General features: G+C 49.4%; 7 protein-coding genes across 7 annotated transcripts; 5 read left to right on the top strand and 2 right to left on the bottom strand.

The window, feature by feature from the left end:
- Positions 1–1006: 1006 nt before the first annotated feature.
- On the top strand, positions 1007–2650 carry C8Q69DRAFT_24271 (F-box domain protein). The gene has a single exon (XM_028626507.1). It carries the CDS (start codon positions 1281–1283, stop codon positions 2424–2426), a length of 1146 nt encoding a protein of 381 aa, XP_028489048.1. The 5' UTR covers positions 1007–1280; the 3' UTR covers positions 2427–2650.
- On the bottom strand, positions 2613–6032 carry C8Q69DRAFT_450982 (putative DNA replication licensing factor Mcm2). Its single transcript, XM_028629470.1, has 5 exons — positions 5873–6032; positions 5657–5775; positions 3294–5596; positions 3071–3240; positions 2613–2996 (listed from the first exon to the last, which is right to left on the bottom strand). The coding sequence occupies exons 1-5, from the start codon at positions 5875–5877 to the stop codon at positions 2897–2899; spliced, it is 2697 nt and encodes an 898-aa protein (XP_028489047.1). The 5' UTR covers positions 5878–6032; the 3' UTR covers positions 2613–2896.
- Positions 6033–6759: 727 nt separating this feature from the next.
- On the top strand, positions 6760–8591 carry C8Q69DRAFT_494763 (putative metaphase-anaphase transition protein; the record flags this gene model as incomplete). The annotated part of the gene is made up of 4 exons (XM_028632216.1): positions 6760–6982; positions 7078–7132; positions 7187–8546; positions 8578–8591. Exons 1-4 carry the CDS (start codon positions 6867–6869, stop codon positions 8589–8591), a joined length of 1545 nt encoding a protein of 514 aa, XP_028489046.1. The 5' UTR covers positions 6760–6866.
- A 1079-nt stretch (positions 8592–9670) lies between these two features.
- C8Q69DRAFT_24093 (serine/threonine-protein kinase SSN3) lies at positions 9671–11943 on the bottom strand. Its single transcript, XM_028626489.1, has 3 exons — positions 11635–11943; positions 10988–11147; positions 9671–10933 (listed from the first exon to the last, which is right to left on the bottom strand). The coding sequence occupies exons 1-3, from the start codon at positions 11756–11758 to the stop codon at positions 9862–9864; spliced, it is 1356 nt and encodes a 451-aa protein (XP_028489045.1). The 5' UTR covers positions 11759–11943; the 3' UTR covers positions 9671–9861.
- Positions 11944–12469: 526 nt separating this feature from the next.
- Positions 12470–14593, top strand: C8Q69DRAFT_24099 (permease of the major facilitator superfamily). The gene is made up of 2 exons (XM_028626492.1): positions 12470–12732; positions 12800–14593. The coding sequence occupies exons 1-2, from the start codon at positions 12631–12633 to the stop codon at positions 14168–14170; spliced, it is 1473 nt and encodes a 490-aa protein (XP_028489044.1). The 5' UTR covers positions 12470–12630; the 3' UTR covers positions 14171–14593.
- A 2695-nt stretch (positions 14594–17288) lies between these two features.
- C8Q69DRAFT_24141 (phosphatidylserine decarboxylase-domain-containing protein) lies at positions 17289–21224 on the top strand. Its single transcript, XM_028626496.1, has 6 exons — positions 17289–17652; positions 17724–17768; positions 17819–18034; positions 18086–18491; positions 18558–20096; positions 20153–21224. Exons 1-6 carry the CDS (start codon positions 17506–17508, stop codon positions 21124–21126), a joined length of 3327 nt encoding a protein of 1108 aa, XP_028489043.1. The 5' UTR covers positions 17289–17505; the 3' UTR covers positions 21127–21224.
- An 865-nt stretch (positions 21225–22089) lies between these two features.
- C8Q69DRAFT_24062 (Mis12-Mtw1 domain protein) lies at positions 22090–24282 on the top strand. Its single transcript, XM_028626483.1, has 4 exons — positions 22090–22411; positions 22549–23331; positions 23385–23553; positions 23615–24282. The coding sequence occupies exons 1-4, from the start codon at positions 22177–22179 to the stop codon at positions 24192–24194; spliced, it is 1767 nt and encodes a 588-aa protein (XP_028489042.1). The 5' UTR covers positions 22090–22176; the 3' UTR covers positions 24195–24282.
- Positions 24283–27932: the final 3650 nt, after the last annotated feature.

The following is a 27932-nucleotide window of genomic DNA, read 5'->3' as shown; positions in this document are numbered from 1 at the left end:
TCAAATCCGATCAGATTAGCTCTTGTCTTATCGATGGCCGCCACCACGATCTTCGGCATTGGGGGCAAGGAGGAACCCTACCTCTTCCAGGGTCAACTTCAGGTACAATAACAATCTGGGAAGAGTATCCAAAAGCTTTCCAACCACGTAGAAAAAAAAAAGCTGGAGGGGTATTTCCGTTTCCAGGCGGGGACTCCGTAGTTCGGCATTCGTTCAACAGCATCTGTGCCGAAGAGTCGAACTTGTACGCCTCCAGACGACAAGCCCCACCACCTGTGCTCTCCACATCGAGCGGAGGGTTTTTCTTGTTATTATTTTATTTTTTATTCTTTTGGACTGTGACCGATCAGTATATATTGAAGGATATGTATAATAATGCGCATCTGGAAACAGAATAAGATGCCAGCGTTATGGCGTTATGTCATGATCTCGTAGCAAAACTGAGGATGATTGTTAATCGGATTGTCGTAAAGCGAACAGTTTCTCCGAGCGGGGCGGAAAGAGAAAATGTGGGCGACCGGCTAGAATACCGATAAGTACCAGAATAATGGATAATAATAATAGCCACTAATTATTATTAAGTCTAGTGGGTTTGGAGATAGTCAAGTAATCCTATGTTATCGGCTCGCTCTTATATACCACGAACTGCAGCATCGCCATAGAGGCTATCCTGCGACCTCGTCTGCACGATTCAGGTCATTGGACTTTACGGACCAAGAACTATGGTAACTAACTGATGCAGAGCCCGGAATACGAGAAAGGACATCATCTCGATAACTAACACTAGTTAACCTTCAGCGTTATCGGCCGAGTCAACGGGAGAGAAAAAGAACCACGGGTCAGCCATCTGTGTATATATCTATATCGGGTACAGACGGATCAATGATGCCAGCATACATGCCAGTATGCGCTGGTCTCTCCGATTTACCCCGTATTCTCTTACTCAGACCAGCGTGCTGTTGCATTTTCATCCTGATCCAAAGTTGCGGTGACGCTAGCGGCGTTTTCGGGATTCGATCTTGAAGGCGAAAAAAAAATAAATCTCACATTGAAATCATATAAACCAACCACCAGTTTCGCGTCCTTATTTCTTTTTTTTTCTTTTTCACCTGAGAACAGAACCATGTCCAATTGACAATTGTCGTTGACCGCGACGTCAATCCCTCGCTATCAATCCGTGTGCGATGCGAACACTCACCCATCATTAAACATAATTAATTACCAGGCGCAGGCGCTGAAAAAGAAAGAGAAAGGGTTTAAAAAGATTGTGTGTCGAAACCATGCAGCTACAACAACAATGCTCCTCATCCTCGCGATTGGCATCGCTGCCAAACGAGCTTCTTACAGAGATTATGTTTTACCTTGATACGGACCCTCCATCTACTTCTGGCCTCCACGATGCTCCTAGCCTTCAACTCACCGAGAGCGCGACCAAACCACTGAAGAACCTCTCATGCACCTCCTCCCAATTCTACCATCTTGCGCGCCCGTTCCTCTTTTCGCATTTACGCTTCGATATCCGCGATGAGAGGGACTTCCTAGCCTTTATCCAGAAATCAGGACTCAAACGACGTGTGCGCTCGCTCGTGGTGACGGGGAAGGAAACAGTCACTGGTCGTCGTGACACGACATGGTGGCAGCGAGTGCTGAGGGAGATTAATCCGCAGCGCATCACGATCGTTGCATCACCGCTCTTTATCGGAGATATGACCCTCACCAAGGTCGTAGGAACACACAGCTGGGCTTTCGAGATCCCATTGCAGATCTTGCAATTGGAACAAGAACCCCCAGTGCGCGGTCATCGCGATTCCATCTCGTCGTGTCCGGCTCTACAAGACAAGGACGACGACGACGATTCCGCCACCACGAACATCCTATCCGCTCGACCATGGAGCAAACTCGCATTCAACGAATCCTCCTCCCTCCGCGCCTACAACCACTACGAATACTTCCTCCTTCGTATCCCCTCCATATTCGATAAATGGGGCACTCTCGTCTCCGACGAGCGCATCATCGCCGACTCCCTACCCGACCCGCTCCCATCCCTCAATCGTCTCACATCTTTCCACTACACCGCCGTTTTCCCCTTCTACAACCACGTCAAGCTGGTCCTCGACGTGCTGGAGACAATGACGGAACTACGCTCCTTCAGCGTGCAACTCGCACCGGGGAAGAGCGATAGTGTGATCGAGGACGAGCGGCGCGGGTCGATGGATCCGCGCGATCCCTGGATGGAGATCGCGACGGGATACTCGCTCATCGCGCATGCGGTGAGAGATGCAGGGAATAGGCGGAATTTAGTCGAGTTTCAGGCCTGCGATTATGCCGTTGAGCCGATGCAGGCGGATTTGCGCGCGGTGGTGGGCACTGTGCTTGGTGGTGGAGGTTGGGTTCATGATGGTTGTGGTGGGTGGAGAAAGAAGTGAGCTGTGGTTATTCATCTTGCCGACGCTTTTTCTTTTCCATTTCACGAGTACCGGGGTTTCGTTAAAAAAAACTGCCTCTACATATAGAGATGCGGGTTCGGTGATTTTACATGGCGTAGGTAAGTATATAGACAGGCGTTTGGGATATTTAGAAGGTTATAGATAGATAGCAATTCTTAATAGAGACGCAAATTGACGAATGTTCTTTATATTTCTATTCGTTGGTCACCATCACATGTCAAGAGGTATCTACCATAACAACTCATCTTCAGCCGTAGAAACAAGGGCGCAAACAGACAATATCAGAAAAGAGAGACCGCACTCAATAACCCAAACTCCATCTGATGATAACCTTTAAGAACCGGACAGATGTTTCAAGTAGATGATGATAAACAAGGAACCCCCAGGCTTCCTCTTCCGCATATTACAAGAAAATTACCTATTTCTTTTATCCATATACCGTATCACTCTTACGCAGAAACTGCACCCGCGTTTCGACGGGAATACGGGTTCTGCGATGAGATACCGGCCTTCCGCTTAGATTGCGGCTTGGGTCTGGAGAGTGTGTACCTGTAGGGTCTTTGTTAGTATTTTCCTGCCTTGTCTCTTTTTTCTTTTTCTTAGAAGAAAGGTAAAGAACGTACTTGGCAAACGCTCTCGAAAGAGCCTTCTTGCAGCTGACTTTTTGGCTTCCAATGAAGGACTCGACCGTCACAGCAATGGCGCGGTCGATATCCTGCGAGGAGCAGTATTCAGAAAGACGCATCTTGCAGAAGGCCTCTGCGATACGCATAATGGCTTCAAGGTGACGGACCTGTGCATGTCAGTAAGTGCGGTCACGCAAGGAGCCATTGGCTTGGTACTTACAGTGATAGGATACGCTCCTGTAGCGAGAGACTCACGTCTCATGTCCGCGAACAAGCGAGCCACCTTGTCCTGGTCGATTTGGTAGAGCTTAGGGTGACATCTCTCGCGGGCATACAGGATGTATTTCCGTAGTAGTTCCTGCGGGATCTCTCCCTCCTTCTCTTCCTCCTCCTTGCGCTTCGCTTCCTCTCGTTTCCGCTGCTCCTCAGGGGTGAGGGGAAGGCGGTTGCCGTTGTTGTCAACACGATATCCTTCCTCATCGATACGCTGACCATCGGCGTTGACTAGATTACCTTGCTCATCCCTGTGTGGCCTTGTAGGATTTGCGCGGTGGTGAGACTCGATCACGAAGTTGGCCAAGCGCTCATCTTCACTCGGTTCCACCTGATCACGCACGACGCAGAGAATGTCGAAACGAGACAAAATGGGCTCAGTAAGTTGGACGTTCTGAGAGAAAGGGATAGTGCCGTTGTATCGGCCACCGATCGGATTCGCAGCTGCAACAACTGCGCATCGAGCCTGGAGGGTAGTGACGATACCAGCCTTGGAGATAGAGATAGTCTGTTGCTCCATAGCCTCGTGGATGGAAGTACGATCCTGGTCATTCATCTTGTCGAATTCATCAATCAGGCAGGTACCCCGGTCAGCAAGGACGAGAGCACCACCCTCAAGGGTCCACTCGTTTGTCAGGGGATCACGACGGACACTGGCCGTCAGACCGACAGCACTTGCACCCTGACCAGTCGCAAAGACTGCGCGGTGGGCTGTCTTTTCGACGTACTTGAGGACCTGAGATTTGGCGGTACCAGGGTCACCAAGCAGGAGAACGTTGATATCGCCACGGATGGACATCTTTCCTTGCGCCTCTTTGCTGACACCACCGAACAAAGACAGAGCAACTGCAGTCTTCACGTCCAAGTGGCCGTAGATGCTGGGAGCAATAGATCGTATGATCTTGTCCACAATATCAGGATCTCTTGAAAGAGCACGAATCTGTCGCTCATCTTCCTCGGTCAGATGGAAACCAGCCTGCTGGTCGTGCGATTTGATGACATGATTCGCCTCAAGGATGGTAGCAAAAACAGGGAATCCGTTCTTGTTGTTTAGCTGAGCATCATAGCTGTTGCGGTAGATACCAGTAACTTCGATCTCATCTCCAGGTTTCGCAGAGTCGATGAGATCAGCAAGGAGGATCACCTCACGCTGGCGCGGGAGACGGCCAGCGGGCACCGAACCAGGTGACTCCTGCAGAGTCAATTTCTGATAGTTTCGATAAACAGTCTTTGCAGAGTTCAATGTGAAGGGACCTCTTGACTGGCAGTTCTGGCAGAAGGAGATCTTGACCTCGGCACTCGCTTCCTGCTGGAAAGGACCCAGAGTCATACCGCACTTGTTGCAAATGAACAGAACGTATTTGAGCTGAGGGAACACGCCTGTTCTTCTGGTGACAACTCCGCTCACGCGGACCAGGCAATTGAGGTGCGATTGACGGAGCTCTCGGAGAGTGTACACGATCGGAAGGTCCGTGATACGGACGTGAATTTCATTATGAATGTCGTGGTACTGCGGGTAGTGGAACAAAGTGACATCGAGAGCAGCCTGATCGAATACTTTCAGGACCTCCGTGGGCTCGTTTGCAAGGAAATACGCAAGGGTGGCCTTAGTCGAACTCAGGTGCTCATAGGAAACCTCCAGAGATGCAGAGTTGACCTCTCCCAGAGTACGGATACGATTACCGTACACCGAGCTTCCAGAAGCGTCTGTGTACTCAGTCAAGAAGGCCTTGAACTCGCGATGGATTGAGCGTAGCACTTGAGGTTGGAGAATCCACTCTGTAATGTTGGAGGCTTTGACATCTGCCAATTCTTCCAGAGAAAGCTCCTCTTCCATGATATCTTCGCCCATTTCGATATCTTCGTGGTCCTCATCGTAGTGGTGTCTCCTGCGGCGAGGTTGCCTAGTAAGATCGACATTCATGTCGTCATCATCATCTTGCAGGAAAGCAGCAGGCATGCGACGACGGCGTGCCAATTCCCTATCTCTCTTGTTCAAACGGGCCTCGAGCTGTCGGCGAGCAGCGGGGTCCAGTTCGTCATACTCTCCGTCATCGTCAATGTCATGTCCTCGATACATTTGGTCCTGGGTGTTTCGGTAATCTTTTTCGAAGTTATCGCCGAAGAGATCGATTCCGTCTTCATCTTCGGCCATCTCTTCAATATCATCGATGTCCCCCAACAGCTCAGCTTCCTCGTCTCGGTCATTCTCTTCGTCGAATGGAAGCATAGGCGGAGAGGAGGGAGGGGCTATCACAAGATAGATCAGTTTTACTGAGGTTTTCGTCAATCACACTCTCTTTAACTTACGACTTGACGGTGGAGCAGCAACCGAAGAAGTTTCATCGTCGGGCTCTCTGTCGCGCTTGCGTCTGTTCAAGTTTCCCAGACCGCGATTTGCGGCTGAGGAGCTGGGTCGAAGAGGGGAACTTGTGCGAGGTCAGCTATCATGATACGAGAAATTTGAGAACGACTCATTGCAACTGCGGCGCAACTGCAAAGACTGAGGAAAGATCTTTTGCTCACCTCATTGTGTGCTCTGCAAAATTCACGCACTGTCAACCATCCGACAAATTTCGTTCGTATCGAATGGACGATAGATCAAGATGGCGGTTGGATGACAGGATGAACAGTGGATGTGGCTGTTGGAATTTGCGATTTGAGATTGATTGCCAGCTCAAGGGAGGAGAAAGACGCCGCCCGCAAGGGTCGATGGTGCGTTTACTGTGGCCCGGCAACGACGCGTCGTGGTCGCGATTCCCGACGCGTCGCTTTTTTTCCATTAAACCCAAATCCGGTAAGGCGAGTCTGTGCATATATAGAACAGACTGCCTCAAGTTTCAGCACACGTTAGATAATCGGCCACAAGAGTTTATCTCTATAATTATAAATTCTGACAAGCTTACAGTATCATGGCATCATCTACTGGAGGCTTTAGTGCTGTCCAATTGTACTGAGGAAGATCATTGCCTGGGTCCTGTGAAGGTGAGAATGGAAAGCAGCCTGGATAAATGCTAGCAGCCATCCCTTCTCTTTTTTGTTGCAGCGATCAAAGATCCTGACCGTAGCAACTACTAAGTTGCTGAGGATCCCCGGAACATAGAATAACTGGCTTTGTTAGTCGCCTGCTACGTGTCTGGCCTGCAGCTCGAAGTTCCACTTGGGAGTGAAGCTTCGACCCGCAGCAACACCAAGACATCCTATACAGAATTGGGAAATCACTACTGTGTAGGAAATCCATGTAAATATTCCCATCGGAATACGCATCAATAGATTAACCTCCAGGCGGTTGCATGTACTCCAGCTGTAATTCCACGATTCCAGGGATATTGGGATCATTAAATGCAAACCAAGCAAACACTTAAAGTGCCGCGCGCCTTGCGCGTAAGTAATGGACGCGGCACTCGGGCAAGGGCAGGCTGAGTGATCACGGTGACAAGGCAAACACAACGACATCAAATTCATCAGTTGTCTTATCGCCCTTCTTTTTGTCGCCTCTTGTTGTACCTGGAGTGGTGCAATGGATGACCAGAAGAAACCAGACCAGTCCACCAGCGCCCAGCCGCAAAATGGAGAGCAGGACAAAAGCCGTCGCAGAGAGAGCTTCGCATCCCAAGATTCCCAGACAGCTAAAGAGTATGTATGCTGCTTTCCTTGACCGTGCTGTCATCATAAGATGTATCATACAATCTTCAACATACGCGATCTGTCTAACCACTTTTCCATCACAGTTTCCTTGAAAACCAACTCAAACTCGAGGCTGATGCACGTGAAGTGCTCCCCTATGTAAGCCTATCCATGTACATGCTCATAACCGTCTATGTTTGCTGACCTTTCAAGTCTTTTGATAACTGCACGCAGCCATTAGGTGCACTACGACAGAGTATCTTTTCGTGCCTTACCTGCAACCCTCCCAAGAACCTCGATGACCCGTATACCCCTGCTGGAGTTTGCTACTCGTGCTCCATCTCCTGCCACGGCGAGCACACGCTAGTCGAGCTGTTCAACAAAAGGAACTTTGTTTGCGACTGCGGAACCACTCGTCTGCCGTCGACTTCGCCATGCACTCTTCGAGCAGACCCCGCCACCGGCTCAAAAGGCGTCCACTCCCAGGAGCCTGCCGCGGGGAATAAATACAATCACAACTTTCAGAACAGATTCTGCGGGTGTCTCGAAGTGTATGATGCGCATACAGAAAAGGGAACGATGTTCCAATGTCTTGGACTAGGCACTGTGGAAACAGGCGGTTGCGGGGAGGATTGGTGGCATCCAGAGTGTCTGATCGGTCTTCCTCGCGACTGGAACAAAGTTAAAAAGCAAGAGGCTGCGATGACCGAGGAAGAGAAGAAGGAGGCGACGGATGGATTTGATGAGGATGAAGAAACGCCGCTTCCACCAGGTTTTCCTGGCGAGGATGACTTCGAGACCTTTATATGCTACAAATGTCTCGATTCCAACCCGTGGCTGAAGCGCTATGCTGGTACGCCGGGATTCTTACCAGCTGTCTACAAAGAAGGAGGGTTGAAAGACGCCGAACCTAAAGAGGCTCCTGCTGCAGCTGAGGCTGAGAAAGAACAAGCCAACAGTACAAAGAAGCGCAAGGCAGAGGATGACCTTGAAGAACCTGACTCTAAGCGCACCAAGGAAGACTCGCCGGATGACCACAAGGATGCGAAAATCAGCACTACTTCCACGGAGACACCCAAGCATAAGCATGACTTTCTTCCTAAGTCTGCTCCTACGGGGACCTTCTCTCTCTTCCTCAAAGAGGACTTTCGCGACCACCTATGCCATTGCCCCGATTGCTTCCCAAACCTTATTCCTCATCCACAGTTGAGAGAAGAGGAAGAGACGTATGAGCCGCCGCTCTCCGAAGACGGTGACGAGGCCAACGGCGGCGGCAGTCAGGGCACCGGAAGCCTCCTAGAGCGAGGAGAAGCAGCATTGAGCAATATGGATCGAGTGAAAGCCATTGAGGGTGTCATGGTTTACAATCATCTGCGAGACAAGGTGAAGGAATTCTTGAAGCCATTTGCAGAAAGTGGACAGGCTGTCGGCGCTGAGGATATCAAGGCCTATTTCGAGAAGCTCAGAGGCGATGCTCAGGGCATACAAGAAGCCGGTGGTCGGGCTGCCGCAGCTGGCGCCGGCGGCCAAGGCGAAGATCCAGATGGAGCTGACAACAGAAAGGAGCAGAGTGGTATGTCTCCCTGCACTCGGAAATTTCACAGTGACCAAATTCTGACATTTTATTAAACAGGCTATTGATTTTTATTTTATTTTTCTTCTATCACACGGGCGTCTTACGGAAGTAATGGGGGGACCAGAAAATACCACGACTAAGGATCATGAAGGGTGTATCAGGTGGTTGAGACTCATGGCGTAAAAACGGGGGACACAAGGGCTTGTCTGTATCCAATATAATGCCATAACTCTGGTTTCAATCTCAATGGCTCTTATCGAAGCCGCAGATATGTTCTATGCTAGTAGAGCATCTCAATCGATCAGTATTAACACATTCGTCAGTCACAAGCAGTGCAATTATCACCTCGCAACCCCGTATCCATCTAGCCTCTCACCTTCCAACCGATATAAACAGACACGGAAAAGAAAGGCCGCACATTAATCGAAGATGGTCATCATAGAAACCCCCTCTCTCTCTCTAAGATTCATAATCACGCTAGCGCATCCTCCTGAGTGACAGGACAAATCGACCCGAAAAGAGTATCCTTTCCGTACGCCGTGCTTATCAGCCACGACGGAAGTGCCGCCGCCGAAGATTTAGAATAGAAGAATGGTATTTTATTTTTTCGAAGTAGCGATATTGGTTTGTTCGTGACACTTACGTCGATATTCTTGGCTGTGCAACTCTCGGGGCGGGGAGCGGAGTTGAATTGGCAGCACTTCGATGATGGCGTTGCCTACTTCTATCGCGGATGACTTAGAGGATTATTGCCCTTTCCTCTGCTCTAGTGAGTAGAGATAAAGATTACTTGTATCTTTGTCCGGTCGTAATATACAGCTGAGTGGATACAGACGCGACGTAGGGACAGCAAGATGTTATAGAATACGCCGGACTTTCTACATGGAAGTGCCGAGTCGAACTTTCAACAAACAATGGGCACTGCAGTAGTCATTTACTGTGCTTAACGATCGTACTTGAGAATCAGGGTCTAATAAATATGCGTCTCTCTGACGAATGCTCAAGATACACTGGATACTAATTCGCTCATAGTTTGTATAGTTGGGTCTGCATGACCAACAAGCACATGTACTGTACTTCATTCAGCTAACGATTTCCGCGGGGATAATCGTCGTGGACACAAAAACCCCGTGTTGGACAAGAGCCAAAAAAAAATAAGTCTTAACAATAAAGATGCGGGAGTCGAAAGTCAGCAGTCGACGAAAAATGTATACGACCCAAAACGCCCTTTCCTCTATATCGGCATGACCACCAGCCTTGTCAGACCCTGCCAAACTCCAGATAATGCAGACACAGATCATCTAAACAGAATTCAATCCTTGAGACGTTTTGGCGGCCTCCCGACTAGGCTGTCATCTGGCAGACCACTCCGTTTGGTGCCGGGTAAACTACCGGTGCGGATATCGTTGTCATCCTGAGTCACGCGACGATGCGGATATTTCCCTTCGCACCCCTCAAAGCAGTTAGCACTTATGGGGCCCCCATTCTTGAAATAAGGGTGCTCCAAGGCCTCGCGGGCGGTGATCCGCTTGGTCGGGTCGTATTCGAGCAGCCGAGACAGTAGGTCAAATCCGTCCGCACCGGGCGTACCAGCGCTCGAATTTTGAGAATAGCCGCCATTCTTTAGACAGCTTTGGTACCATCCCTCCAAATTGGACGGCTTATTAAAGTGACCTGCGCCTCTAGACAAAGCCAGGTTTTGGAGCTGGGGATATTCCGGCATCGAAACCAGACCCGGCCAGTTTTCTTTGCGCGGCAAGCCCAAGATTTCCATGATCTTCATCATCTGATTTCGCTGAAACGGAACCGTCTTCTTGCTGTCCATTTTTGCTTCTTCTCCTTTGAAGATCGGGCGAAGTGACAGCAACTCTGCAAAGATACATCCAACCGCCCAAAGATCCACAGCTGGCGTGTAGTGTCTACTGCCAAGTAGCAGTTCTGGGGCACGGTACCATATCGTCACGACGACCTTGTCTCCAGAAAACAAGGAGTTAAGAGGTTTGTAGAACAATCGTGCAAGACCAAGATCCCCTATGCGCACCGCTCCAGACGAGGTGACGAGAATATTCGCTGGCTTCAAATCGCGGTGGAGTACCCAGTTGCTGTGGAGGTAGAGCAGGCCATTCAACAGCTGGAACAAAATCGATCTGACCATGGGTGCCGGGATGGGATGTCTCTGTGGCTGGGTGTGGTGGTGGATGATTTGCAACAGATCGTGCTCTGTGTACTCGAAGACCATGAAGATACACTTGTCCTCCAAGATGATCTCTTCGAGTCCTACCACGTTAGCATGGGAGAGCTCCGAACAAAGAGCCATCTCTCGAATGGCAGACTGCGACAGGCCCGTGTACTGGATCAACTCGCCCTCCTTATCGGGCTTAAATCTGGAACCGGTCAGTCCTGCATCTATTCAATAGGGAGTTCTGTTGGGTATGAACTTTTTGATAGCGAATTCGCCTTTTTGGCCATTTCTGCGTATGGCTTTGTATACTCGGCCATAAGTACCGCTGCTGATGAAGCCAATAATGTGGTACTTCTCTCGAACGCGGACTTTGCTCGTATATCCACTTGTAGGGGTCCTCCTTTGATCTAATGGATCTGCAACAGGTTGTCAGTCACATAAAGCCAGACTAAAAGAATGGAGACAAATCCATCCAAAATGATCTTCACCGAAAATTGTGGCATAGAAGAATGAATCAAGAGATAGTGACACATATCAAGACCCATTTCCTCGTCTCCCCAGTCCCACCACGACTCAGGCTGAGATGGGCTTCAGCCTTATGGCTAAGTGGACCAAGCAGAAAGCGCTGCAGAAACGACAAATCACGGCATGGAGGGGAAGATTACCACGTGGATACGGCCCATTTAGGGAATTTAGAAAAGGAAAGCTTCTTCCAAACATGATGAAGGAGATTTACAGAGATCGTGAGACACCTCCAGATATCAAGAAAGAGAGAGGAGCAGCGGGCAATGGAAGACCAGCGCGCGGGCTGCGGAGCAAAACCCCACAAGAAATACCAGAACCCTGCTTATCACGAGCACATGCTGGAATGCCAGAGGATCAAAAAGGAAGAAGTAGTATTACCGTCAAGAGCGGCCTGCATACTCCTCTTGGTCAGATTCTGGCTGACAGATGGCGCCGCCGCGGGCCTGACTGAGGAGACAGTTAAAGGACCTCCGGTGGAGGATGGCGGGTTGGTCAGGCTCATGGAGAGGCAGGCGGTACACTAAGTCGCCTCCTCACCCCCGCTGGCATCAGCGCGGAGAAAGAAAAGGTAAGATTGGCAGCGACGAAAGTGCTGGGAACGATCCGGTCCGACGGCACCGCAAGTGGCGTGGCAGACGATGTTTTTCTCCAACTTCTCCACTGGGACAATAATAGGAGATCACGGCGTTTGCTGGCGTTTGCTAAAGCCTAGGGGCGGAAAAATAGGGGCGGGACAGTGACTTAGTCAGCGGAGAGGCTGGAGATTCCCTTAAGATTCATCAGTGAATGAATCACCACTGCAGAGATGGGTCAATCACGCATGCTGCATGTACATACAGTAGATGTCTGCAGGAGAAGACCTGGAAACCATCAAGGACGAAGTGCTGACGGCACTCTAACTAGCGGGCGGAATGATACAAGCATCATCCGATAGTTAGGTAGTTATGTACAACCCCGAAGCAACAGAACAGCCAACACTTGAGTAATTAAACTAGTAATCGGGACGGAGGCATTCGATTCTACTGAGAGAAAGCTCTTGACAGAGAACTGGACCAAACTAGAGCTCTCCCAACGGGAATATCTGATACAGTACAATCAGTTAATAGCTATCCTCCTTTCTGTATGGAGCTGCAACAACTAGCAAACTCACCTGACGCTCGGAGCCGGGCGCGCGTCGTGCGACAACGCCAACGTCATGCTGGGAGCTCCTGCGACCTGATCATCTTCGTTCAATTCGATCAACCAACAACATCTACAGTAGCAGCAGCATGGAGAACATCTGTCTGCGCTCCATCTTCCATTTGACTTGAGAGCTCGTGATACTACATGCTCGATAAATCGCTTTGTCAGTAGCACTGCAGAGCCTGGTTAGATATGGCGTCTCAGGGAGAGCACACCCGGTCACGGGTGACAGGGTACCTCATCTATTTGGTCCTGATCACCACGTTGGGGCCTTTGCAATTTGGATATCACCTGGTATAGTCTGACATCTCCTGGAACCGCTCCTGCAGGATTGCAGCTGACACCTACTGCGTATTTACAGGCTGAGCTTAATGCACCCCAAGTAGTGATTACCTGCGAGAAAAAGAGCATCACCTCGAAATTCAAGTCCGCCCCGAAGCTCCCACAATGCATTCCGATGAACCCAGCCCAATTCGGTCTTGTCTCGTCCATCTACACGCTCGGAGGTCTCCTGGGAGCCCTGTTGGCAGGGCCAATTTCCACAAAATACGGACGACTGTTTGCCCTACGAGCCACGACGGCTTTCTTCATTCTCGGGCCCGTTGCAGAGACCCTTGCCCCCAGCATTCCTGTGCTGAGCGTTGGAAGATTGCTGTCCGGGGTTGGCTCTGGAGCTGCCATCGTCGTTGGTCCCATCTACATATCAGAGATTGCCCCTCCCGACAAGAAGGGCCTTTTTGGTGCCTTTACGCAGATCATGACCAATGTCGGTATCCTCCTGACGCAGAGTCTCGGATTCTTCCTTAGCAGAGATAGTATGTGGAGGATTATCCTTGCAATTGCGGGCATTGTCGGGACCGTGGAGCTTCTAGGTCTTTTCTTTGTCCCCGAGAGCCCGACTTGGCTGGCAGGACATCAGCATCCCAACCTAGCAAGGAAAGTGCTCCAGCGGATCCGCGGGAAGGATGCAGATATTGGAGAGGAAGCCAGGGCATGGAAGGTCGACACTGCACCCGAAGACAGCTCTGCTGAAGAGCAGTCTCTTCTAACACCACCATCGGGCAACATTCCCCCCAGAAATCCTCCGGTTTCCATTGTTGGGGCCGTGATGAATCCCACTCATCGCCCTGCAATTATTGCAGTAGTCGGCGTGATGATTGCTCAGCAGTTCACTGGTATCAACAGTATTGTCATGTACAGTGTCTCTCTGCTGCAGAGCATCCTCCCTACCACAGCTGCCTTATTGGCGGTGATCATCTCAGCCCTGAATCTAGTGGTCACACTCGCATGCGCCCCATTGCCGGACAAGATTGGCCGTAAAAGATGCCTCATGCTCAGCATTACGGGCATGGGTTTCAGCTCCATCCTGCTTGCGCTTGGCATTTCATTCGGTCAGAAGGCTATCTCTGCCATAGCCACCTTGCTGTTTGTCGCATGCTTTGCCGTCGGACTCGGTCCAGTTCCATTCATTCTAGCCTCAGAGCTCGCCGGACCCGAAGCCGTTGGGGCAACACAGAGCTGGGCTTTGGCCAGCAACTGGATCGCCACCTTTGTCGTGGCGCAGTTCTTCCCTGTTCTCAATGACGCTCTCGGCGGTCGCGGTAGGATCTACTGGATTTTCGCAGCAATGTCTGCTCTGCTGGGGGCTTTCATCTTCTGGTGGGTCCCAGAGACTAAGGGGAGAGCCAATGCAGACGAGGTATGGGGAAGACAAGAGAGAAGAGTCGACTAAGCTATTTTATTTTATTGTTATGCTGGGACTAGTATGTGTACACATCATCCCACCACTCCGTTTGCTAGAGGTGAATGTCTCTGGTAGCCTCCCTCATCTCTGTATAAGTCCTTGTAGTCAACAGAGGCTGGTCCGCAAGAGGAAGTCTTTTGGTTAGACATCCACCACCTAAGAACCGTCGTTAATATACCATGTGTCGCGTTTGCTAAGACTTCCGAGTTTAACTTCTTCAATGATCAATTCAAGAAATCTACCATGTCAATGGAGAAGATACTAAAGCATCCGACTAGATAAATACAGGCAACTACATTGATAATCACTTGTCACACTAGTATCGAATGAACTTGAAGACAACGGGCTCTGTTTGACGTTCCATAATATACACCCACTGTACAGTGGAAGCGAGCTGCAGACTGCTGCTACTATCCTATACAAACCGGGTAGCAGCTGCAACGGGAAGCCACCTATATCCATCAATAGAGCAGACACGCTGGAACCATGGAACGCTCAAGACAGTGTTCCAGCGCAGCTCCAGGCAGTAGAAATCCAGGACAGAGGCATAAACGGCTGATAGATTTCAGTACTCCTCTAGTTCTGTAAGCAATTAAGATTTTATTGTATCAAATGCTTTTCCAGTGTTTTTGCTTCCGTGGTCCTGGATTCCCACAGCTTCTCTACTGTACCTTCCTCAGCCGCACTTCTTCCCCTACTCCACTCTTCGTAAAAACCACTCACTAACTATCTATACTTCAACTTCTGGGCAGCGTTAGAAGCTAACAGACGTTGAGTCTTCGCCAACGATCTGTCATCGCCCAGCCTAACTACTGGTTCGACATAATCTGACAATGCCACGGACTTGGTGGCAGGTGCATATGACGTTCGAACTACTACTACGGTATTCTAGGTACGGTGGCTATACCAGAGCTGAAGCTCAGCCGCGGTGGAGAATGACCAATGCAGTAAGTAGTGCCCCAGAGCCGCCGCCTCTTTCTGTGGCTGTGATTTTTTCTCTCTGTTGCTTTTCCCTGTAGCCTAGATGTGGGTTTTATTATTATTTTGGCTAGATAATTACTGTTCTAGATCATTGGTCGATACGTAGCTCCATGCAGCGTTCCTTTTTTTTTTTTTCCTTCCCTTCTTTTTTTCTTTTGAGTCTCTTGACTAGACTCTGAGTGGTTAGTAGGAAGACAACGGTTCTTAACTAAGTAATACTAAGTAGTGTATTTCCCCGAATTCCACGCGAAAACAAGTGCGAGTTATTTATTACTGGTAGCAGATACACTACTGGATTAGTTACTAGGTGCTGGAGGCTGGTTGGAAGTAATTGAGTGGCTAGACCTGCAGAGAAAATAATAGAAATAATAATGAGAATGATGATGATAACAACGGATAAATAATTGATCGCGTGCCCGGGTGAGAGCCATGGTTAAATAATACGCTGTGCCTTCCGGTCGTCAGTGGCTCTAATTGCTTCAGTTTCAGCTAAGAAGCTTTGAGGACCATCAACCACGATTGGAAGTCATATGCACTTGGGCTTATGACGGCTGGTCTTCAGCCTCGGTTGTGTACTCGTTGAGGGGGGCAAGAAACGTTATTTCTTGCTGACGGTGGTCTGCACGGATAGATAGAACGATGGCATACGTCCTTCAGAACAGATATTTTCCCTTTGTCTAACGCTTGGGCAATAAACGGACTAGGTAAGTCCAGGGTCTTGGTAAGTTTGTATACCTAATTTATCTTCCTTTTTTTTCGAGGTTCCCTTTCCGCAACTTGATCGCGATATATCATTATCCCTTCTCGCGCAGCATCCTTCTCGTCGCGCTCGATCTCGTCTAGTTAGTAGGCTGTAGCAGTCACTATAGTTGTACGTAGTATTTTGATAAAACGGTCTTGGTAACGTAATTAATATGGTTCCACAATTACCAAAAACTGGCTTCTCTTATAGTGTCGCACGGATAATTTGCAGAGACTGCATATGGTCCCGTCGTCCCGATCATTTTCGTTCTCCTCTCCTTCGCTCAGACCACGCTGGGTCATGATCTTCGACTGAGACAATGGGGATTACTAACAGAGGAGAGAAAGGGTTTGTAGGTCGATCAGGGATCAATATCCTCCACACTGCTCTGAAGTCCGTGTGATGTCGAAAGGCCAGGCCAACGCTCCGGTATAAACTTGGTGAAAGCTGCAGATCCTCGCAGCAGCAACAGACCCCGCAACAGTTGAACCAGGTGCGGAACTTCGGATCTCCCAGCGGGCGGGCCGCAGAAAGTGCTTGGCTCTGCTCTAGAAGCGCGGGAAGGATCCTGGTTTCGAACCGGCTTCTACTCTAGTTTTACAGCCCAGAGGAATCAGCCACAGGGGCTCTGTCGGGGTCCGATGGCGTGCATATTCTGCTTGTGTGTGAAACAGACGTCTGGACAGATATTGAAAAAAAAAAAAAAAAAAATTATTAAGCGACGTTGAATCGCATCCATGCATGCCGTTACGACGGCTTCAAGGCTGTTGTTCGTCCTGACGATTGACAGCACCAGGATTGCTCATCGAACGTGTCCAGAAGCTGTACACCATGACATTGATGCTAATAAATACCATAACAATACCACACCGCCACCGCTGGACAAAGGACGAGGTATTTCTGAATACGCAAACGGGCGCTTGTCATCATCGACCAGAGATGATAGTATCATAGAGTAGACTCGGCGCGGTCTCGTCACCATGTGGAGTCGGAGATCGCTTGGGACCAGCGGTAAAGCGGACCTGAGGTCTGTTGGGCCCTGTTGCGGACGAGATAGGAGTTGGATGAAGCCTGCTGGAGCGATGCCATGCCTTGATGTCGCCTGGAGAGCGTTTGCCGACCGCCGCGGATTCCGTAAGGTGTTGTTTGGGGGTTGTGCATCCATTGTCTTAACGCCCGTCCCGCCTGGGGTGATGGCTTCGATGATATTCTTAGTCCAGCATCGCCCACAGAGCCTCCCGGCGGCGTTGCAGCTGGAACTTTCCCCCCTTTCACAGTAATTGCCCCGATAAATTGCGCTCTCTCGTCCGATCCATCTTCTCCCGGAGTGTATGACCTTGGCCAAGGAAGCTGCCGTGGCTTTCAATGCCTTGAGAGCTGACCGCCTGGGTACATCATCATCGCCGTCATCATCATCATCATCATCACCACCATCATATAGTCCCCTAGCACCAAGGGCCTAAGGTAGGTAACTGCTCCCGACGGCTCGGAGGCCAATGTCAACTAACCAAGAGTGAGCCGCGCAGGCCTCGCTGGAAGAGGGAGAAACAGGTTGTCTCTCCGTGGCCAAGCATACGCGAACCCCGCACCATCGTTCAAGATGGTTCGCCTACCGATTCCGCAGCGTATCAGCTCCCACTTAAGTTCCAAGTCCTCGACACCAGCCCAGGGTCCAAGTCGAAGTACGAGTCCGCTGAGAATGCAGTTTGAAAACAAGAGCCTGGTTTTGAGGACAACGGTGGTCAAGGTCAGTAGCGTGCGGGACGTGTGCGGCCACGCGCATCTTAAGAGCCGAAATACTGATTACGCTGGGAGTAGGGGAGGAACCTAGCGCCCAAAGATAGAGGCGGTACCAGCGATCCGGTAAGTCCTGGCGGCGATACGGCGCGGACACAGATCTGACGACTCTTCAGTATCTGATCGTAACCCTTGGAGATGCGAGAGAATCGACCCCGACGATATCGAAGACCCTGAACCCGGAGTGGAACGTGACATTTGACCTGCCAATTGGGGGCGTGCCTTTGCTAGAATGTATCTGCTGGGATCATGACAAGTTCGGAAAAGATTACATGGGCGAGTTCGATATTCCTCTGGAAGAGATCTTCGCGGGTGGTGAGCTGCAGCAGCAAGTATGTCTTCACTCTCCATGGGGAAATGACCGTCTGCTGACGCAGTGATAGCCAAAATGGTACACGCTCAAGTCGAAACGAAAGCCCGGGAAAAAGGGAAGCACGGTATCAGGAGAAATCCTTATGCAATTTTCACTCTATGATGCATCCAACCCCGCTGCTTCCCCGGAAGAGACATACCAGAAGTTTAAGGCTGTTGTCCGCGCTGCAGATGATGAGGATGAGCTCTCCCGGGCGAATACAAATGAATTGGAGGACAACGAGACATCTGAGGAAACAGACGATCAAGGAAAGTCGGAGGGCGTCGAGAAGCAAAAGAGGAAACTCCGCATTGCTCGCCTGAAGCGCAAGTCGATTGCGGCTAGGGCCTACCAATTCAGCGGCGCTGGAAACGGAATCTCTGGCATTGTCTTCTTGGAGATTTCCAGAATTAAAGATCTTCCGCCCGAACGCAACGGTATGTGATCGCTAGGGTTCTTGGGACCCATGTCCGAGATGCAGTGATGCTGACGATTATGAACAGTGACGCGCACATCCTTTGACATGGACCCGTTCGTCGTGACCTCTCTGGGAAGGAAGACCATGAGAACCCGAGTTATCAGGCATAATCTTAACCCGGTTTTCGATGAGAAGATGGTGTTCCAGGTCATGAAGCATGAACAGCAATACACCATGAGTTTTACCGTCATCGATCGAGACAAGCTTTCAGGAAATGATTTTGTGGCTTCAGCCAGTTTGCCCCTGCAGACCCTCATTCAAGCTGCTCCTGAAGCTGATCCAGAAACGGGTTTGTACCGACTCCCTGAGCCCTATGGAAATATTGCTCGCACTCCTCCTGCTACGAAATCTCGTTTCCGACTTCCAATGAGCCGCTCTTCGTCAAGTACTAGTCTCTCGAAAATGTCGAAGCCACCCTTGAAATCAAAAAGCTCGGGAACATCATTATCTACCCAGTTCCAGCAAGACCAGCAGACCCCGACTCCTTCGACCAGTGCGCCGCCATCTGACACCACCAGCACTCATCTGACTGTCCCAAGCGTTGCTCCGAGCTCTACCCCTAACCCGGTTGCTGCTAACTTGAACGACGACGCAGTCACACCTCTTAGCCAGGAAGAGGATCTCAAAGCCTATACAATCCCCCTTCAGCTGAAGAACAAGGATCGCTGGGAAGATAAGCACTCCCCGGAATTATACATCAAAGCCAAATATATGCCGTACCCTGCACTCAGGCAGCAGTTCTGGAGAGTGATGCTCAAGCAGTACGATGCCGATGACAGCGCCCGGGTTAGTAAGGTCGAACTGACAACGATGCTGGACACTCTTGGGTCTACCTTGAAAGACTCAACCATCGATGGGTTCTTCAGAAAATTTGCCGCTGAAAACGAGCCAAGTGAGACGGTGGATCTCACTTTTGATCAAGCGGTGATCTGTCTCGAGGAAAAGCTCCAGGAACTACAGAAGAAGAGCGTCCGCGATATTGGTGCAAAGGTCAAGAGCTTGCTGCCGGGAACGACCGAGCCCTCTGTGGAGGGTCAGGAGGAACGTGAAGATGAGGTCAGCAGTGATGAGCTGGCAGCGGAAAATAATTCAACGCCGGCCTCCAACACTGACACTGAGCGTACAGCCGTGCCAGCTATCTCCAGCGAGGAACAGACGACCAGCGATGAGCTCTCCCCAGATGATCTCGCCGATGAGCGAGGCGAGGAACACGTCGTCGAAATACGTGAATGTCCTTTGTGCCATCAACCGCGACTCGGGAAACGCAGCGACGCGGATATCATCACACATATCGCTACATGTGCTAGTCAAGACTGGCGCCAAGTCGATAATCTTATGATGGGCGGTTTTGTCACCTCGAGTCAGGCACAACGCAAATGGTACTCCAAGGTCATAACGAAGATCTCGTACGGAGGCTACAAGCTTGGTGCGAACTCTGCCAACATCCTTGTCCAGGATAGAATTACTGGACAGATCAATGAGGAGCGAATGAGCGTTTACGTCCGACTCGGTATTCGCCTGCTCTACAAAGGCCTTAAAAGTAGGGAGATGGAAAAGAAGAGAAGTATGTTGCGCTGGCCTTGACGATCAGAGAGTATTTATCAGCTGACCAATTGTTAGTTCGTAAAATGCTCAAGTCCCTAAGCATCAAGCAAGGAAAAAAGTATGATGACCCGGCTTCTGCCAGTCAGATTCGGGGATTTATTAACTTCCATCAACTTGACATGTCGGAAGTCTTGCTTCCTGTAGACCAGTTCAAAACTTTCAACGAGTTCTTCTATCGGGCTCTAAAGCCCGGAGCTCGTCCCTGCTCCGCACCGGACAACGCAAAGATTGTCGTGTCCCCCGCAGACTGTCGGTCCGTTGTCTTCGATCGTATCGATGAAGCGACTAAGATCTGGGTGAAGGGCAGAGAGTTCTCGGTGGAGAGACTCCTTGGAAATGCTTATCCGGAAGACGCAGAACGCTACAAGAATGGTGCTCTGGGAATCTTCCGTCTGGCACCGCAGGATTATCATCGCTTCCATATTCCTGTCGATGGTGTCCTGGGAACTCCCAAGACTATCGAAGGAGAGTACTATACGGTTAACCCAATGGCTATCCGTTCAGCTCTGGATGTGTATGGTGAGAACGTGAGGGTGCTAGTTCCTATCGATTCCGTTGCACACGGACGGGTCATGGTCGTCTGTGTCGGTGCGATGATGGTGGGGAGCACTGTGATCACTCGCAAACCCGGTGAGAAGGTGTCTCGAGCTGAAGAGCTCGGTTACTTCAAGTTTGGCGGCAGTACAATTCTCTTGTTGTTTGAACAGGGTGTGATGAACTTCGATAGCGACCTGGTAGATAACTCAAAGGGCGCCCTCGAAACTTTGGTAGGTGGACCTCAGCCCTCTTCACTTCGTACTCCGATCCTAACTGATATACCTGTACAGATCCGCGTCGGCATGTCCATTGGTCATTCTCCTGATCAGCCACAGCACGAGCCGGATATGCGTAAGAACGAGGAAGACATCTCCAACGAGGAGAAGCAAGCGGCCAAGCGGCGGATCGAAGGAAGCTTGGCTCCTCCAACAGATCTGGCATCTGTCAAATAGGCACTTGATCCATTTGGAAGCAGGCCTTCCTGTTGGGATCACTAGGCCTAAGCCGTTACGAGAGATGCCACCATCCCAGCGACTACGGGGTTAATTCCAACGAGGATCTATGACTGAGCATCCATTGTGTGTTTATTAGCATCCTGGTTTTCTGATTTACCTGTCAGATAACTGTAGACAATTTAGAACTAACTGTATGATTCGTGTTCACTCTTTTCTTTTTTTGCCTGGATCATGTCTCAGCAAGCTATCACTCGCCTTCCTAGTAACCAAGAGACCAACGGCCAACGACCGCGTAATTAGGCTAGCCATCCTCACTGATCTAAGGTCGAATCCAAACCTGATTCCTTCGCACAGTCGATATAATACTCAATAACCCTTGAAAATTGAAATCATGCATCCCCCTCTACAGCCTAAAGCGGACTAGCGCAGTCCCCACGCGCCAAGACCAAAACAACGGCGGGCGAATTCGATCAGTCTCCATCCCAGACGGTCATATCATATCGGTTGGCACCTCTGGAAAGCGAGAATCGACTTCAGCGCCATCGTCGCATCGGATCCGTGCTGGTGTCGCCGGCAGGTTTGTCGACGTGAACTTGTTTGGTGCCTCTATCGCGTCCCGTTGTCGAAGCGCGACACCCGACCGCCCACCTCACTCCCGTTTCTCTAATCCCCGGTACAGAAGCGCGAGCCGACCGATATTCACTGATCGCACAACACCACGAAGGCGCAGACCCTTGTCGAACCCCTTCTGTTGCTATAAGATCTGGGTTACTCAAAGATCGCGATTGCTAGGCTTCTTTTTCCGGGTTTCTGCACGTCGACTGCATGGAATTGGGGTGACGTCTTGGGGTTACCGCAAGCCTACGATTTGACTCGACCTATTCTCGTTCAGGATCAGGGGGGCGCACGATTGTCGTTAATAATATATGATACGCCATCGCATTCGGAGATTCAAGCGCGATATATAGAATAGACAACGACCAAGAAGGAACTCACCGTGGCTCGTCGTCCATCTACGCTCACCGCCCCGCCTGCTATATCTCTGACATGAGCACCACTGTCGTCACAACCTCAAGCACGAAGATAACGCGTCGCGAACCGTTGAGGGCGATTGATATGGCGACGTCGCAGGCGCAGACGCGTCCTGCGTCGTCGTCTGCGCAAGATACGGGGAAAGGAAAGAGATCACGAGGCGCAGCAAAGACGAAGGAGGATGCGGTAGCGGTGAACACAGGCATGAATGGGAGAGGTGGGAGGACTGTGGATAGCAAGAGAAAAGCTGGTGAGTGGTGCAATGTCTTTCAGTGTCGGTCAATTGAAAGGACCCGGCGAGGGGTTGAAAAACGGGGAGGCAGCTAGCATTGAAGGCGTACGGAGTCGTATATGGGTCCGCTGATTTTGTTTGATACTTCATAACAGACTATGATGAGGATGTGGATGGTTTCCAGTTCACACGCCCGAGCAAACCGAAGAAGCCTAGGACTTCAGTTGCAGAGAGGGTCGAGGAGGAACCGGCTCAACGGAGATCACCCAAGAGAGGGAGACCGACGAAGTCGAAAACGGAGGCAGAAGTGAATGGCGTAACGGAAGAGACTACGAAAACCAACGGAGCAACCAAAGGGAGGGGGAGACGAAGAAGTTCGAGGATTACGTCTGCGGAACCTGACAGAGCATCTGAGGAGCCTTCTCGTCCGACTCGCAAATTTGACGATATCGATTCACTTTCAGTTGAGCCCAAGAAGAAGAGAGGCAGGCCCAGCAAATCTGGTACCGAAAACAATACGTTCATGTCACCCGAACCGTCGCAGCCAGGAACGTCAAAGATTGCCTTGCCAGTTGCAGATACCCCAGTTATCCGTCGAAACAAGGAGATGAGAACGGAGAAGGGTAAAAAGGGCCAAAGAAGGAGTAGTCTTGGGATGCGAGGAAGAAGAGCCAGTTCTCTGATAGACTCTGGCGCCTCCAATGGTGGGAGAGACCCTCTCGAGCAACCCGGCTACCCTGGAATAGAACGGAGTACTAATACTTTTCTTGCAGCGCTTCCACACAAGGAAGTCAACGCAGCCGATTTCTACAAACACATCGCTAGCGATCTTCCAGAGCCACGGAGAATGCGGCAACTGTTGACATGGTGTGCTACTCGAGCAATGGGGGACAAGCCATCGGGGTCTCGATCAGATGACGAAAGTGCAAGATTAGCAGGTAAGTAATGAGAAATACAGCAAGTGAGCAGTTCATGTACTCACTGATCGCAGCACGAGTCATTCAAGAGGAACTGTTGAAAGACTTTGCAAACGTATCTGAGCTATCAGATTGGTTCGGCAGACAAGAGACAGAGCCTCCGGCAGTGGTTGTCAAGAAGCCCAATCCCAAGAATATCCAAAATGCAGAGAAGATAAAGGAGCTCGAGGAACAAATACAGAGGTATGCTTGAAAAATAACGCCCTGCTTCTCGGAAATCCAAGGCTAAAATTTCGCTACCCAGGTTACAAAACGAACGTCATTCTTTGAATGCTCTATTGCGAGCACCTTCTATTCCGCATACGAAATCTCTGCAGTCAGAACGACAAACGGAGAGCCAAGGTGGTAGAACCGACTCCCAATTGCCAGAGACCCAAGACATCGACGCATCTCTCTTGGATCCTTCACAGAGAGATCTACTAGCAATCTTGAACCCCGCACTGCAGCAAGCAGGTGCAAGCCGGCGGAGCCCACAGCAGTCTCCTTCGGCGGACCTATTGTCCAATACGACTATATCTGCTGTCTCTTCTCGTTTATCGCAGGTGACATCGTCTTTAGCACCTACGCTTGACTCTTTTGCTGCAGGTGTCCATGATATCGAGCTCTACCGTTCTGCGGCAGACAATGTGTCTTCGCAGATACTGCGCATCTGTGCCCAACGACTAGAGGAACGAGACATGCAGAACTCCCTTGAACGATTAGAGATCGAGGGAAGTACAGACGAGGGCGAGGGCGAGGGAAGAGCAAGGGTACGAATAAGACGCGAGAAACCAAGAGACGTCAGTCTCGTCTTGGGCGCGTTGAGTCGCTTGGAGAAGCGATGAAAGTGGTCGATGGCCATATCGACTGTCATGTGATATCTGATTTGTTGCATCTACTTTATGTATCTTTCTTCAACCTCCCTCAAGGAAGAGTTTCTTGAGAATGCTTCTTTGTTTTCACTTCGTCCAGGCGATGGTTATATGGGAAATGGCCGGACGGCTAGGAGTCGGGCCCGAATATGGGATCATGCATTTGCAAAGGGAACGGAGTCTGCAAAAGAGATACCAGTCTAGGTTCTTGGGATTTTGTGTTCTGCTGTCAAATAGGTTTCTTTGGCTACCTTGATGAATGGCATCAACAATTCAACATAGTACATAACTCTGTATATGCGTACCTATTTCCAATAAAACGGGAACTGGTGCCAGATTTGGAGTATCCGGAAAGGTTCGTATTCTAGTGGATGGTGTTCGAGCACATCATAGAAAATCTTTTAGCATTCTCTGTCATCTGGTTATTCTAGGGGACAGTGGCTCAACCGGCCATTTGCGTGGGAAAGTATTGAGGGCAAATCCCTATGCGTATGCGTATCGAACGGAGCAGACCAGCAATAGAAAAATAAATATAAATGCGTATAATCGCGGGCGTATCAATGTATATATTACTGACTTCAATGGCCGTGGAACCTTGGATATATGTCAATATTCACTGCTCATCTACTCGTCCTTATAACTAGCTACTATTGCGGCTTTGTAATGTATGTATATAAAGATGGACTCCAATAGAAGCGTAACCTGATTCTCACGCCCCCGAGAATTGACAGACACCCTTAATAGAAACAATTACCATCTTATGAACTACAAGATCGGTATTATTTGCCATTAGAAACGATTCAACTGTGGTGCTAGTTCATGCTCTATATACATTTAACTATATAATATAGTCAAACCACCATGTCCAGCGATAATCATCCCCAAGTTCCCTCTTCCTTCCCACAACCCATTGACCTAAAGAAGGATAGAATCGGAGAACCCTCCCTCCTTAACCGTATTGGCGCATTGACCGTTCCTTCTTGGGTTACATCAAACAAATATCCCAACCTTATGGTACCTAGACAAAAAACCGCGCGCGCGCCATCATCCCCAACCAAAATTCACATTTTCATATCATCTATGTATGTTTCGAAACCACCCCCTCCCCCCCCCCCCCCCCCCCCCCCCCCCGCAAAACCATGGCTTCGGTTTCAGGCAATTTTAGGCTAAATAGTCCGATAGGAAGATTTATCCAATAAGCCTGTGGTCTGGTTTTTTGTTTTGTCGCGCTAGGGGGGAGGGTATCATTTATGAAATTCCTCATGGTGGCTGGCTGGGAGGATACAACACAACACAACATAACTAGTTAGGTAGGTAACTAATCGGTTGTATTACTCGGATTATGTCATGTTATCATTCTTGATTTCTCATTCTTGCTTATCCCTTGATTTGAGAGAATGGTTTCGAAAAGAATATGGGAATAAAGAGCAAGAGGGAAAAAGAAAGGTAGGTAATTAGTAAGATCTTGCCACATGATAACTAACTATTTAACTTAGATGATAGTTAGGTGTGTGTATATGATAAGCGTAGTGTTGTGTCGTGTTGGTCGGATGTAACGGGTGTGTGTGTGAATAGTGTTTTTTATTCGTGAGAAAAATAGATATATGACTTATAGACATGGTCATCAATCAAATCAGGGATTAGAAGCTATTCCGCTGGCTTCCTATAAAAAAAAGCAAAGAAACAAGAAAGGATATTAGACATCGCATTGGTTATTTGATCCCAGCTAACCGAGGCAATTGGCGTCCTTCCGGAGATGATGATACTTGTGATAAATCAACTACTGTACATATAACTTCAGCCACATGTGACACTCGACCCGGAGGAAAAAGCAAGGAATTGCGAACCACTCTACCTTTCACAGTAGTATAGACTAATCAGAGAAAAAAAAGGTTTCAAAGACTCGAAAAACGGCTGCCTATTTCATTTCATGATCCCATCCCCAAACACGAAAAGGCGTCTCCCCCATCCTGTTTGCTCTCGTGATATCGCAGCCTTTCGAGTGTCTTAAACTCTATTCTCGCAATGTTGCACGGACAATATCATGTGCGTGTGTCTCAATAGGCAGGTAGACTCATTAGGTATTCTTGTTCGTAGCTAGTTGAAGCAGGGCTCGTGAATTTATGATTTGGTCTCAAGACCAACTTAACTGCTCGACCGTTGGTGTTTCGTGTGCTATATGCTGACGATTGATATGCTTTTGGCATGTGTATAGACGAATGAGGATCTAGTATGGAATCGTCTGGGTGATTTGAATTGTTGTGGCGGAGTGATGCCTAAGTGGTTGGTCCAGACAAATCAGCGTGCAATGTCGTTGGACCGCGATTCGTTTCTCTTATTATTAGTAGATGGTGTTAAAATTGCAGGAAAAGGAAAAAGACGATTATATAGCGCCGTATGAGCAGATGATTGGCACAATGTCCGGCGGAAACGCATGTGAGTAGATATGAACAGGCGTGTAAAATATATAATATACGTGATCGATGCGGACATGATTAATACAGTGGCAATGTGTATTATTACTATTGTTTTCTTTTTTATCGATAGATGTCGTAGAATACGTATATTAGAGATTCGATTCCGTGGTAGGCTCAAAGGTTTGTTGAGTCGTTGCGGCAAGAGTAAGTTAACTACTGTCCGGCAAGACCATATCATACACCAGTGGAAAGATATATACATATCTGTGCCAGATTCCAATTGCCCTGCGACCATCGACAAGATTACTTCACTAATCGCAGTAATACTTGCAGTCCAACCCTACATGAGGAACATCGAGTGATGCCTAAAAAATAGTAGTTCTAACTCTTACGACGACGCCACAGGTCTAGACAGATATCTATGCTGTATTTTTATACTCGAAGATCATAAACAGATCTACGAAAAGGAACAGGGAACGATCGTCGGTATATCAGTAAATCCAATCCCGGATCTGCAGGGAAATACTGTCCGGCAAGCCGTAGAGGCGAAGGTTCGTCTCATGATTTTCCTCCCCGGTCGTTGCTTTTCTCGCCGACCGACATGTCGCGACATCTTCAACCACCGGGTTCCTCCGAATCGAGGATTCTGCGATGGGAAATTTTAATTTCGCCGCAGTCTAGAATAAGCAGTGTGGAAACCGAATATTCCAAAGAGGTGGATGGGCCTTGAATAATATTCATCCTTGATGCAATGAACCGGTTAGCTTAACGTCGTCCATTTGCACACCGCTGAAATCCAAATATGCACGTCGATAATGCTAGGCGGCCTTGTTCTAGACAGACCGCGTGTCTCCTTCGATGGGGCCGAGAACGGTCGACAAAAGTGTATAAAAAAGGTGGAGAATCTCAGACACTGTGCAGTGTGGATTTCAGTTTTCCAAATGAACATGACGATCGCATCAGTATGAGTCCCCTAGTGAGGTCCCTTTGGCGGACGGCACAAATTACGGGATACGTGCGGGCCCGACGGGAGGTTGATCGCTGCGGGCCGAAAGGACATAGTTTCCAATGCACACGTCGTCCGGATCAGCGTCAGGATCCATGTTTTCCCCGAGCAAGTAAAGTTGCCGCTGCATTTCGCCGATCATGTAGTCTAGGAACCCCCATGTCCCTGACTATCGTTCGGAAGGAAAGGGAAGGGATTTTATTGATGCCTACAATGCGCCATGAGAGTGTACTATGTCTGAAGATCACTGCTGCATGGATATCAGGAGCACATACATGATGTTAGAGA

The sequence above is a fragment of the Paecilomyces variotii genome (assembly GCF_004022145.1).
Source record: "Paecilomyces variotii strain CBS 101075 chromosome Unknown C8Q69scaffold_1, whole genome shotgun sequence".
Lineage (NCBI taxonomy): Eukaryota > Fungi > Ascomycota > Eurotiomycetes > Eurotiales > Thermoascaceae > Paecilomyces > Paecilomyces variotii.
The sequence above is the reverse complement of the archived record's forward strand: the minus strand, read 5'-3'. Positions and strand labels throughout refer to the sequence as shown.

Bases quoted from the DNA above. Each gene is read 5' to 3' on its own strand.
- C8Q69DRAFT_24062 (XM_028626483.1), top strand. From the start codon at position 22,177: ATGAGCACCACTGTCGTCACAACCTCAAGCACGAAGATAACGCGTCGC. The intron at 22,412-22,548 runs GTGAGTGGTGCA...ACTTCATAACAG, and splicing joins GGATAGCAAGAGAAAAGCTG to ACTATGATGAGGATGTGGAT. The intron at 23,554-23,614 runs GTATGCTTGAAA...TTCGCTACCCAG, and splicing joins CTCGAGGAACAAATACAGAG to GTTACAAAACGAACGTCATT.
- C8Q69DRAFT_24141 (XM_028626496.1), top strand. From the start codon at position 17,506: ATGGTTCGCCTACCGATTCCGCAGCGTATCAGCTCCCACTTAAGTTCC. The intron at 17,769-17,818 runs GTAAGTCCTGGC...ACGACTCTTCAG, and splicing joins GAGGCGGTACCAGCGATCCG to TATCTGATCGTAACCCTTGG. The intron at 18,035-18,085 runs GTATGTCTTCAC...ACGCAGTGATAG, and splicing joins GTGGTGAGCTGCAGCAGCAA to CCAAAATGGTACACGCTCAA.
- C8Q69DRAFT_450982 (XM_028629470.1), bottom strand. The intron at 5,597-5,656 runs GTAAGTTAAAGA...ATCTTGTGATAG, and splicing joins TGCTGCTCCACCGTCAAGTC to CCCCTCCCTCCTCTCCGCCT. The intron at 2,997-3,070 runs GTACGTTCTTTA...AAGACCCTACAG, and splicing joins CTTTCGAGAGCGTTTGCCAA to GTACACACTCTCCAGACCCA.
- C8Q69DRAFT_24099 (XM_028626492.1), top strand. From the start codon at position 12,631: ATGGCGTCTCAGGGAGAGCACACCCGGTCACGGGTGACAGGGTACCTC. The intron at 12,733-12,799 runs GTATAGTCTGAC...GCGTATTTACAG, and splicing joins TGCAATTTGGATATCACCTG to GCTGAGCTTAATGCACCCCA.
- C8Q69DRAFT_24093 (XM_028626489.1), bottom strand. From the start codon at position 11,758: ATGAGCCTGACCAACCCGCCATCCTCCACCGGAGGTCCTTTAACTGTC. The intron at 11,148-11,634 runs GTAATACTACTT...AACCTGTTGCAG, and splicing joins TATGCAGGCCGCTCTTGACG to ATCCATTAGATCAAAGGAGG. The intron at 10,934-10,987 runs GTTCATACCCAA...GACCGGTTCCAG, and splicing joins GGCGAATTCGCTATCAAAAA to ATTTAAGCCCGATAAGGAGG.
- C8Q69DRAFT_24271 (XM_028626507.1), top strand. From the start codon at position 1,281: ATGCAGCTACAACAACAATGCTCCTCATCCTCGCGATTGGCATCGCTG.